Here is a 13012-nt window from a genome sequence, read left to right as displayed (position 1 = left end):
TCTTTTCAAAAACTTGGTTCGACGTCGTTCTTATATATTATGAAGGAAAAAAAAGGTAACTGTTGATATAAATGTTCGTACAATAACATTATATATAAACTGCGGGAGATATATTCTTTTCACATTCACTTGGCCCAGATTTTCGTTCTTTTGCAGCTGATTTCACGTAGTTCAGTGGCAGAAAGTACAATGCTATGGCTCTACAACCTTGCCTCAGCACATCTTCGTGACCAGCATCATCTTCCAGTGTTCATCTATTGCTACAACTCAGCATTCAGGACGGAAATAGGGGAGTTTTAGGCCAAGTTAGAGTAAAAAGAGTATAGTGGACAATATTCATAGTCTTGCCTTGGTTAGAGTGTGGCTTGGTTAGAGTGTGTTACACACACACACACACACACACACACACACTCCTTTCCCCACCATCAAGTCCTACCTTAGAATACGTGTGTGTGTGTGTGTGTGTGTGTGTGTGTGTGTGTGTGTGTGTGTGTGTGTGTGCAATTTTATCAGTGTGACGTGTGCGTGTGTGTAGCCATGTGAGTATATTTCACGTACATGTGTAGGTGTGTAAGTATAAACAGTCTTATCAGTATGACGTGTGTGCGTGTGTGTATGTGACGTACATGTGTAGGTGTGTATGTGCGTGTGTTTGACGTATATGTGTAGGTGTCTATGCGTGTGTATGTACTGTACGTGTATGCTTCGTGATGTGTGTGTGTATGTATGCATATATGTATGTAGTGTGTGCACATTTGTGATATATGTATGTAGATGTGTGTGTGTGTGTGTGTGTGTGTGTGTGTGTGTGTGTGTGTGTGTGTGTGTGTGTGTGTGTGAAGTGTGCGTGTATATATGAAGTATTTGCGTGTGTGTATGTAGTGTGTGCATGTGTATGAAGTGCGTGCGTGTGTATGAAGTGTGTGCGTGTGTATGAAGTGTGTGCGTGTGTGTACGTAATGTGTGCGTGTGTATGTATGTATGTATATACGTATGTAGGTGTATACACGTTATCTTATAGCTCTACATTTTCATACAATTAGGCACTTGAGAGAGAGAGAGAGAGAGAGAGAGAGAGAGGAAGGCCGTTTACTGTGTGTGTGTGTGTGTGTGTGTGTGTGTGTGTGTGTGTGTGTCTGTGTGTGTACGTTTTTGAATAGTCATCCATCCAGGGAGAGAGAGAGACAGACAGACAGACAGACAGACAGACAGAGACAGAGAGAGGAAGGCCTTTGACTGTGTGTGTGTGTGTGTGTGTGTGTGTGTGTGTGTGTGTGCATCAGCATTGAGGCTGGGCAATTACAGGTAACTGAGGAACTTGGGCATGTCGGTAGGCAAGAATAAACGTAAGTAGGTAGGTAAGTAGGTATATAAGGAAGTAGGCAAAGTAGGTAGGTATTTAGATAGGTAGGTAGGTAGGTAGATTGGTAGGCAGGTAGACAGAGAAATAGGTGGGTAGGTAAGTAGGTTGGTAGGTAGGTAAGTAGGTTGGTAGGTAGGTAGGCAGGTCGGTAGGTAGGCAAGAGTAAAGTAGGTAGATAGGTCAGTAGGTAGGTAAGTAGGTAGGAAGGTAGGTAAGTAGATAAATAGGTAGGTAGGCTGGTAGGTAAGTAGATACGAAGGTAGGTAGGTAAGTAAGTAGATATGTACAGTAGGTAGGACGGTAGGTAGGCCATTAGTATGTATATATGGAGATACCTAATAGACAACAGACAGACAGACAGACAGACAGGATGGATGAAGGGAAGGACGGAAGGAAGGAAGGAAGGAAGAAAGAAAGGAAGGAAAGAAGGAAGGAAGGAAGGAAAGAAGGAAGAAAGAAAGGAAGGAAGGAAGAAAGGAAGGAAGGAAGGATGAAAGGAAGGAAGGAAGGAAGGAAGGAAGGAAGAAAGGAAGGAAGAAAGGAAGGAAGAAAGGATAGATGGAAGGAAGGAAGGAAGGAAGGATGAAAAAAAGGAAGGAAGGAAGGAAGGAAGCAGGAAGTAAGAAGAAAAAATGATTAAGGGAGAGGAGGGGGGGGGTGGAGGGAGTGGCTGGGGACGAGAGTCAAGGAGACGAGCTGGGGACGCGCCAGACGAGACAATATGATACGTCAGGCGCGTCCCCAGCCCGTCTCTTCTGGCCTCTCGTCCCCAGCCACTCTGTTTGTCTGTCTGTCTCTGTCTGTCTCCGTGTCTGTCTGTCTCTCTGTCTCTGTCTGTCTGCCTGTCTGTCTCTCAGTCTGTCTCTCTCTCTGCCTGTCTCTGTCTGCCTCTCTCTCTGCCCGTAAGACGGCAGTTTGGAAATTAAAGATTTATGCCAGACTCGATCGAAAGCCTTTGAGAGGTCAAGTGCAGTGGCAAAGCTTTTGCCAAAGTCCCGAAAGAAGGATGACCAGGAATTTGAAAGGTATGTGAGAAGATCGCCAGTGGAGCTTCCCTGACGGAACCCATACTGACGATCAGAAAGAAGGTTGTGATAGGAAAGATGCTTTAAAAATTTTCTGTTAAGAATTGACTCTAAAACTTTTGAGACACAGGACGTTAAAGCAATTGGACGATAGTTTGAGGGTTGGGAATGGTCACCCTTCTTTGGGACTGGCTGAATGAGAGCAAACTTCCAGCAAGAAGGAAAGGTAGTTGATAGATAAAAGTGAAAGAGTTTACCTAGGCAGGGTGTGTGTGTGTGTGTGTGTGTGTGTGTGTGTGTGTGTGTGTCAGTATGAAGTGTACTATGTGTGTTAGAGTGAAGTGTGGCAGTGTGAAGTTTCCTATCTATCTATCTATCTATCCATCCATCTGTCTATCCATCCATCTGTCTATCCATCTATCTATCTCTCTATATGTTCACGTATCTATCCACCCATCCCTCCATCCCTACAGCCATCTATTTATTTATCCATCTATCTATCAGTCTATCATCCATCCATCCATCCATCCATCTATCTATCTATCTATCTAATCTAACAGGCGAAATATTACTTAGCTTTTAACGCAGGTAAGTGATGGCTGACTGGCTTACTGACTGGCTGGCTGACTGGCTGGCTGACTGGCTTTCCCCTGACTTTCTTCATGGCTTGCTGTGGAATTCCTTCAGTTCCTTACGTCTATCTGTCGACAAGAATCATCATCATCATCATCATCATCATCATCATCACCATCATCATCATCATCATCATCATCGTCATCATCATCATCATCATCATCATCGTCTTCATTACTATTGTTGTTGTTATTATTATTATTATTATCTATCTATAACCAGACTCCTCAATCCCGTTTGGGGTGGCCACAAACAAATCGCCTCCAAGTCGCCCTGTCCCCCGCCATTTGACTGCCCTGCTCCCAACTCACACCCCCCTCTCTCATATACCTCTTCACTCCAACCCTCCATCTCATCCTTGGCCTCCCCCTCCCTCTCTCCCCCTCCACCTCACTCACATACACTCTTCTCATCAGTCTCTCTCTTTCCATCCTCTCCACATGGCCAAACCACCTCAGTGTGTTTCTCCTAATGCATCCTATCACATCCACATCCACACCACAATGCTCTTTAACTCACTAAACATATTCAACTCTCCTTTTCTCTCCGTCAGTTATTTTACTTAAACTTCCATTTCTCACTTTCTCACACATATTTCTTTGTTAAATCATACCATGTATAATGAATAGTCTCATCACATGCTTGTACGCTTATGATGATGCTTTCATGGCAGAAGGTGTTAGTGAGGTGCAAAGGATAGTGAATAAGTTTGACAGAGTCTGCACAAGACTAATATTAAAAATGAATGTGAAGAAAAGTAAGATAATGGTATGTGAAAGGAAAGAGTATGAGACATAGATTTTGACAGGCAGTACAGGGCAGAGAAAAGAAACAGTGACTTGCAGTGTCCACATGGGATGTGATATGTTGGAAGATGTTAATACTGGTTGTCTGTTTGCATCGGCTGTAAATCTGTCTGTCTGTCTATCGATCTATCCATCATCATCACCATTATCGTCATCGTTGTTGGTCTAAGCTTTTATTTTGTGTGTGTGTGTGTGTGTGTGTGTGTGTGTATCATTCCCAGGCAGGGGTGTATGCAGATGAAGGCTTTACGGGCTGTTTTTATGGGCTCCAGCCAACACGTGCACCACACCACCACCACCACCACACACAATACACAAACCAACCACAAACTGCCTCACAGAATATATAAACACACACACACACACACACATATCGAGCAATCCCCAACCTCCACCTCAGACCTAAGTCCCCTCACAACGGTAATGGGCATGGGGCTGGGGAGGGGGGGGCGGATATGTTTCATGAGGTTTGATACTAAGGTCAGTATTGAAAGGAGTCATTTTCAGTTTCTATTCACATTCAGTGCACTTCGTTTCTTCATCTCTGGATCTATTTGTCATGTGTGTGTCTTTGTGGCATCCGAGAAAATTACTGACGAAGGCTTGGTACCATAATAAGTTACATATCTTTTTTTTTCGTTGTAGTTATCCTCTTAGGATTTAAAAATAAAACAAAAATATAAATTCATAAGTTCATTTAATTTAGAAATGTATAAAAATATCATTAGTAATATCTTGTATTAGGACCCCAACACCATTATAATAGACAAGTACTGTATGTTATTTCAGCATCTCTCCAGCTACAAAATCACAATAAATGGGCTCTGGAGAGGCAAATAATTATCATATTTCAAAACCTTCAGAAGTGTTCCATAGAAGTTTTGATGACATTCAAATACACAGCAACGGGAGGACATTACCCGGCTGATGCTTGATACAACTCAACTGCTTGGCATTCTATTCCAGCCAACCCCAGATAATTAATTCAGCTGAAAAAGTTCTAAGAGCCTCAGTGTTAATACTGTACTTACAAAATACCTTCTCATGGTTCAAACACTAACATTTTATTTCACCTCCCTCCAAATACTTTTATTCAGCAGAGAATGAGCACAGCAACCTAGGAATATTAATGCTGTCACCATCAGCCCTCTCATGATCAGAACAACTCAACACTTATTCCAGTTAACACCAGATGATATTATTCAGCTGAAAGTGAGTCGCACGAGCCTAAGGGTTAAGATGTACAAAGCTGCTGAGACTAAACCAAAGCTTATCAGCTGTGATTATGTTCGAGGGATCCAAGTTCATATCCCACTGAAAAAGCAATGCTAATGCAAATATAAATATACAAAACTGAATTATACAACAATCACAGATATTCACCTCTAGATCTGATTTACATACTGCATACATAATTACCCTATGTGGGAATGGAGCTGAACTGCACACAAGAGTCATGGATAATCTGTGCCCATCAACCAACTCACTACAATTCATTTTTTTTTTTTCTTGCTGTCCCCTGATGATTTTGCTCAGCTAAGGTAGACTTTTTGACTGGAGGGGTTAGATGAATCCTTCTGGAACCCCTTCACTGCCAGGGTGCTTGCCTACCGTGAATTCCATATAATCACTCATCTGGTAACAGCATGATTAAGTAACTTTGTACTGAAGTTAATTGTAACTTCAAAGTACTGTATCTAAAACATTTGTAATATAAGCATTTTTAAAAAATACAGTCAGACAGTGAACAGTATAGAGCACGTACAAGTAACGTCTTAATACTTGATACAACGAAGGTTGAACTAATACTGCACCATACATTTATAATGAACACTTGATGTGAAGTCGTTTCAAGAAAAATCAGCAACCTACATTATGTTTTCATTTGCAGTACAATATCAATTAGTTGTCCCTGCTTTCTTCAGTTTAATGTAATGATTTTATAGTTACCAGGTACATTAAAAAGTAAACAAGTGTACCATTAATTTAGCTTTTCAAAGTGCAATGGGTAATATGGGACTAGCTATTACCTTTTGCCATAAATGCAGAGAAAAGATATATAAATTATCTTTTCTCCCTCTGTAGTGAGTAATTATGCATATTTATAAACAGTACTGACCACTTATTGATGCACATATCCTGGTTTTCCAACTACAGTAATCTCTCAATTATCCAGACGGCTATTATCCGGACAATCTATTACCCGGATGTTGAGATCTGGCTGTTTGAGACCATCATTCATACATTTTTTCATAATATACGACAAAATGCTTGCATCCAGGCAGAAATTATAATTGTGTGAAAAATTTCTGCCCGGACGGGTGGGAGTAGCCCGATGGCACCACCGTGCTGGCTGGTTAGTTTACTCAGCGTCTGCAAGAGAGCCCCTCGCTCAGCCTCAGTTCCCACTCGGCAGTTGTGTAGCAAACAGCTCCTCCTGGACAGTTGTTATGGCAGTACACGTGGTGGTTTTTGTGGTGGTTTCCTACCTCTTTCATGCCTTGCTATTCCTTGCATGCCTCTTCCTAGGTTGCATGTCCCCTTCACCAGGGAAAAGGAAGAGGGTAGTGCTGACTTTTTAGAAGCATGAGAACCTGGGTAAGATTCATGCAGGATGGTCAAATTGTGAATATTGATGTTGATTTTATTCTAGCTTGCTGTACTGTACTATGATTTTATTCTATTTTACCAAGATTTTATTCCACATTACCAATATGTTTGTATGCTCACTGAATTTATAGGTCTGCATGACCAGACAGATTAGTGTTAAAAAACAGGAACATGTGATATACTGTACAATGTACTGTAGTGGCCTTTTACACTGGCTTTCAAAATCAGGTTATATACAATGTACTGTAGTGGCCTTTTACACTGGCTTTCAAAATCAGGTTATATACTAAGTAGGGCCAGAGAAGATGTCTACTATCCATGCCGAACCATTACCCGGACATGCCTTTGGCTCTATTATGTTGGATAATCGAGAGATTGCTGTAGGGTATAGATAAGTGTTTCCTCAAAATACAAATACAGATACGAAGTACCGTAAATGGTATATAAGTAGAAATGTTACTAATCATGTTACATTATACTGTATTAAGTTAAATCTTGGAATGACTTTGTGACAAATGTCTGTTCTAATTAAACTTCATGACCTATTTCAATACAACTCTATATTCACAGCACACAGTATTTATCCTCCTACAGTATAAGCAGCACTGCTACTATACAGGATATCATAATGTTCATGAAAATGATGAATGGAGATCAGAATGTACTGATCCATCATCAGTGTGAATTTTAGTTCCTGTGAATAATCAAAAGATGAACAATCACTTCTGAAGTTAGCTATTTACTCCAAGCAATTATGAACTGCTGGAATGAAATACTGTACAAAAATAATTCATGAAGCACTGAAACTCTCCCTTCTCAACATTTTAACATACATATAACCTCAAGTAGCATTTACCATCAATATGTGCACCCATAAACATCTCACGTAATATCCAAAATATCTATGAGACAAGACAAAACACAGAGAACCTACTACAATTGTAACCATAAGGTGCTGACTGGAACTGGAACCACAAAAGCACAGTCCAGCAAATCAGATCTTTGAGCTTGATCTCTTACATATCAGAAAATATCACATAATACAGTACATATACCTAGGTTGTAGGCGGGGGCACTTGATGTTGTGCTGCTTTGGGTGTCTGCTCTTTCCTCTCTTCCTTCCTTTTCTGTTTTTCTTTCCTTCATCCTTTCCTCTTCCTTCTGCCTACGGGTGACTTTACACTCCTTCTTCTGTCTTTTTTTCCTTCGCTCTTTCCTCTTCCTTCTGCCTATGGGTGACTATACACAGAGTGACAAGTCAAATGGTTTCCTATACACCAGGAAACCATTTACTATGCTGGGTGGTAACCATATAACCAAATTATGGCACCTGGTGGTGTAGTGACTAATTAAGGCACCTGGTGGTGTAGTGACTAATTAAGGCACCTGGTGGTTTAGTGGGTAATTAAGGTGCTCCAATCAGATTGAGCCTGTGTAGGTTTATCTACAAGGAGTGGTTGGGGTTTACTGCTCACATGATGCCACTCAGGGATAAATGAGGCTGGTCACTCTCATCTTAAATGTCAGGACCAAACTGCCTAGCCCCGGGCTCCTACGCTCCTCATGGGACAACATAGGATTGGATAATGAATGGATGGGTGGACATATACAGTACCTAGCATTACACTACTAGTACATACCTCCAACAAAAATTATATCAGCATCTAGTCTACCAAACTGGTCTTCATATGCACAAACCTTTACCAAAACATCCCATCTCATGATACTTTTCAAGTTTTGATGTCTGAATGTTCTGTTAGTCACCTACCTCTGTTTAAAAATTTACCTAATTACCAATGCACACACAATCAAAAAATATCTCACAATATGAATGATTAATACAAGCTGTGATGTCAAGGACAGGTCAATGTATTTCAGTAAGTCTTTATATAATAACCATACTTCCTATGGGTAAGAAAAAAAAACACACACACAACTAATTGAAATTACACATCATTTTGAAATCTGGGCTGTGATATGAGATGGTTTTAAGTGAAATGTGCACCAGTACTTTTTTGACTGAGTGTGCTTTGATATCTATTACCATCCTAAGCTCTTTTCTCACCCCTGAGCTAGTCAGAGGTATACTACTGTTTGTGAATGATCAGGTCCCAAGTGTCTCTCCAAGCCATGCTCATGACCTGGTCTGGAGTCAGGTCACGGTTGCCATACGTGACAGGGGAAAAGTACCAGAACACGAATAATACAGCCAATGCCCAGACCCCTACACCTGCCAGATACAACTTGGCCAGCCGAGGGGCTTTCAGATAGCTTGACAGAAGATAGTGGCCGTGTTCCACCATTGCTGCCAGAAGACATAACTGGAAAGGATGAAGGGAAGGATTATTATATAATAGGATACATTAACTGTCATTATCATTTCTTGATATATTCTGTTTTGTTGATAAATCAGTAAATTGGCTGGCTTTTTGTTTTGGGGTCTTTCTTCTTTGTATTTAAAAAAAAAAATCTTATAGAGCATATTTGGCAGTTCCCCAAAATTTATGACTGCAACTGTACAGAGAAAATTCAATGTTTTTTGTTACACATTCCTGACATAACAAGTACTATCCATGAACTATCAATGAACCTCCTGAAAATAATGACTGCACTACAGAATTCTGTCCTAGGCAGCTCAAAAGTATACTCCTCATAAACAGGGTCCTACAGCCAAAATCACGGAATGTTATCAATCTTACTCCAGTTCACATTAATAAATGGGATAGGTAAGATCACCAAAAATGAAGAAGAAACCACATAAGCAAAAGTATCAATGAAGTACCCTGTGAAATTGACCATAATTCATTTCTCATGTTTTAAGAAATCTTAGCTCCATCCCACAAGCCCAAGTCTTCAACAGAATGTGCTTAAAATGATAAATTAGAACTTATGATGCAGAGATTATTGTGACAGATTATCATTCATGTTACGCACATCTTTTCTATATCTACAAAGACTGCATAACTATGTGGGTCCATCAAAAAGTTCTTGGACTCATCCAGAAACATGGGGAGAGAGAACAACTTTTGGGTATGACTGTATACTATAAATGACTATACATAAGAACTCAAATCTTTGTCTTCATTTGTTTGCAGGTGAGGCCCTTTGAAATTCAGTAGGTTAGAGCAAAACCCTAAAATGACAAGAAAAAAGCCCATAGAGTGATCAAGTATCTGCAAAAAAAGGTTATGACATCCAAGGAAATCCATGAAGACAAAGGCAATGCACTTGGTGAGGACTCTCCTTGCTATTCCACCATAAAGAAGTTAGCTGCTGATTTCAATTGGGAGGAAGGACAGCATAAAAGATGATCCACAGACAGGATGCCCAAAATCATTCCCCAATGTCAAGTGGAGGCCATTCACCACATGGTTTTGAATGACTGACATTTGTCTGTGTAACAGATATCCAACACCATGGGCATCAATGCTGGCTCAGTGCACACTGTTTAACAGAGGGTATGAGCAGGCTATCTGCAAGATGGGTGCCCCGAATGTTTACACCAGACCAACAGCTGACCAGACTGGAAACTTCAAGGACACTTTCAGCTCATTTCCAGGCTGATCCAGCCAATTTCTTCTGGAGATCTATGACCCAGAAGGAGACATCAGGAGCAGAATTTTCATGTTTTCATTGCTAGATCTCAACGTTTCTTGCCGATACTGTAGTGTTACAAACAAGCATTCGTAGTAGAGAGAAGGCAATTTTGGGTCAAGGCAAAGTAATAAGAGTATATTGGCCTCTTTAACCAACAACAGTATGATCCAATGACACACACACATGCACGCACACACACACACACACACACACACACACACACACACACACAAACTTACCTTGAATATATATGCTGGCATGTAATGGTGGAGGAAGAGTGTTCTGTCCACCAGGAAGTAGGGGAAGTAGTGGACTGCAAAACCAATTCCAAGAACCTGTAAGAAATGCATAGTACCATATGCAATAGTTAGTACTGTACTGTAATAATTTGTAAATCTGTCACCATCACCATCATCATCATCATAACCCTTATTCCCACCAACAAACATGGTAAAACAAAACCCAGAAACAAAGTAAAGAAAATTGATGCTCCATAATATGCTCAGTGAAATAAGGCACACAATCATTCACAGGAATTCAGTACAATACTATGAATCACAGTGAATCATTTCTGAATCATACAGCAAAAAGAATGCAGTTACTCACCTCCCCAGTGGTACAGAACTTGTTCCAGGCAGCCTCAGGCAAGTCATAACATGCTCTTTGTCGTCGCAGCAAATAAACAATAAACAAACCAACATATGCTACTAATGCCAGCGTGCCAGACAACCATATCACAACATTGCCAATAAAGTGAACCTGGGCCTGAAATATAAAACAAAAATTAGTATTCAGTTTCCTTTCCCAAAATCATAAACATATACAGTATACATACTGTTGTGTCCCACACTGCTCCAGGCTCCAACAGCAGTAATTCAGCATAGGAAAGATGTCGCCCAGTGAATCGTTCCATGAAGGGTCAGCCTTTTAATGTACACAAGATCCACACAGGCGTCGTAATAACACAGGCTTCTCATGTTCATAGTCTTTATTTTCCAAGTAACTGAACTGTCTGCTCAAATAATTTCATGAGTGCCAGAGCTACACTAACTTTACAAGGCAACAAGTAAACTTCCTTCTATATTCTCTTCTCTATCCTTTTATAAGCTTCTAGAGCATTCAACATACTCCTAGCAGCAACAGTTCCAAGTCTGGGACATCCAAAATATTCCAGAAATTTCTTACATTATGCAGCACCCCTAGGGGTAGGGGGGTTTTTCAATAATACTCCTCCAGTATCCCTGCTTGTCGTACAAGGCAACTAAAAGTGTTGGTGGAGGGTTAGTGCCCCTCCCTGGAAAACAACCAACTAAAATGATGAACAAGAAGCCTCGGACAAGGACTGACCAAATGATGACGACCAAGCACCGGACAAAGGACATGGTAATTGCTACATGGAATGTAAGAGGTGTGAATGATGAGGTGAAAGAGAGAGAGAGATTGTCCAGGTGCTTGAGGGTGCAAAAGTGGATGTATGTGGAATAACTGAAACAAAATGGAGAGGTGAGAGTGTGAGAGAATGGGAGTATGGGTCTGGTTAGTACTTGGATGGGTGACCGCCTGGGAACACCAGATGCTGTTGAAATCCCTACGTGTCAAGTGGGGTTGGTGGAGGATTAGTGCCCCTCCCTGTAAAACAATTAACTCTGAGCCGTTGGCCACCCCGTTTGGGATACATGGCGTCTGGCAATGAATGAATGAATGAATGTATAGTTGTGAGTAAAAGATGGAAGAAGAACATTAGAGAGTATGGATCAGTTGGGTCAAGGATTGTGTGGATAAAGTTGAAAGTTGGAATACAAATGTGGGCGATTGTGTACGTGTATGGCTAATGCAAGATCATGCAAGCAGAATGAAAGAAGAGTTCTGGACACATGTGGAAGTGTGCATGGAAAAGTTTGGAAGGAATGAGAGAGTATTTCTGATCGGTGGTATGAATAGTAAAGTAGGGAATGTGAAGGTGGATGGAATAGTTGGTGAGTCGAGTGTAACTGCTGAGATAGATGAGAATGGCAGTGTGTTAGTGGACATTTGTGCTGGGAGGGGGTTGGTGATAGCCAATACCCTCTTTAGGCATAAAATGATCCACAGGTATACATGGTGAGTGATGAGAAGGGTGGGTGGTGAACTGAATGAAAGGAAGGCAATGACTGATTATGTGTGTGTGGATGAAAGGATGCGAAGATGTGTAATGGATGCAAGAGCTTATAGGGGTTGAGGGAATGGACTTTCTGACCACTACTTGGTGGTGGCCAGAATTAGGATTCAAGTAAGATGGAGGAATAGAAGAAGGGAAAGACGAGAGGAAGGAGTAGTTGCAAGGAGAGTGGAAAGGTTACAAGAGGATGAGAAAAAGGCAGAGTATAAGAGAGAAGTGGAGGAACGATTGGGCAAATATGAACTGGAGCAGATGGGGGACGTGGAAGGTGTGTGCAGGATATTCACAGAAGAAATATGTGCAGCACGTGATGTGGTGGGTGGGGTGAAGAGAAGATGGAGGGGGGTGCAAGGAACAGTGTGGTGGAATGATGAGGTGAGACAGGCTGTGGCACAAAAGAAGAAAGCATACAATGAATGGATGAAAAATAGGGGCGTGGAGGAAGTTGAGAAGCTTACATTGCTGTTTGCAGAGATCCAGTAGGCCACACCACGCTTCAGCAACAGCCAGTCCAGGGGCTCTGAGGCATACATGTGGCCGGCTACATTCTCCTGATTATTGAAGAGCATCTTGTATTGCAGCTCATATAGTTTGCTCCAAAAGGTGAGGTTTTTGCGCTCCATTGGGATCATCTCTGACTGTAGAATATCCTTCTCTCGCTCCTTCTTGTCTTCAGCTGTGAATATTTACCAGTACTACAGTCATGGTCTTTAAACTACAATACTCATAATATCCAATATTTCATTCATTTTTCATTCATCTTCCAATCCTACATTGCCCCATGAGGAGCATAAGAGCCCAGGGCTAGGCAAGTTGGTCC

At 41.2% G+C, this 13012-nt stretch overlaps 1 protein-coding gene across 1 annotated transcript in view; it reads right to left on the bottom strand.

Moving 5' to 3' along the window:
- Positions 1-8413: 8413 nt before the first annotated feature.
- Positions 8414-13012, bottom strand: part of rt (Protein O-mannosyltransferase rt) — a 73756-nt gene continuing 69157 nt past the window's right edge. The window contains exons 11-14 of the mRNA XM_080272866.1: positions 12651-12868; positions 10641-10799; positions 10274-10369; positions 8414-8758 (exon numbers count right to left, since the gene is read on the bottom strand). Coding sequence (XP_080128992.1) covers positions 8525-8758; positions 10274-10369; positions 10641-10799; positions 12651-12868 — 707 coding nt within the window. The 3' untranslated portion in view covers positions 8414-8524. The remainder of the gene's footprint in view (positions 8759-10273; positions 10370-10640; positions 10800-12650; positions 12869-13012) is intronic.

This window comes from Coenobita brevimanus, chromosome 52 (genome assembly GCF_032717465.1).
Source record: "Coenobita brevimanus isolate Jiangsu-jjx chromosome 52, ASM3271746v2, whole genome shotgun sequence".
Taxonomy (NCBI): Eukaryota; Metazoa; Arthropoda; class Malacostraca; order Decapoda; family Coenobitidae; genus Coenobita; species Coenobita brevimanus.
The sequence above is the reverse complement of the archived record's forward strand: the minus strand, read 5'-3'. Positions and strand labels throughout refer to the sequence as shown.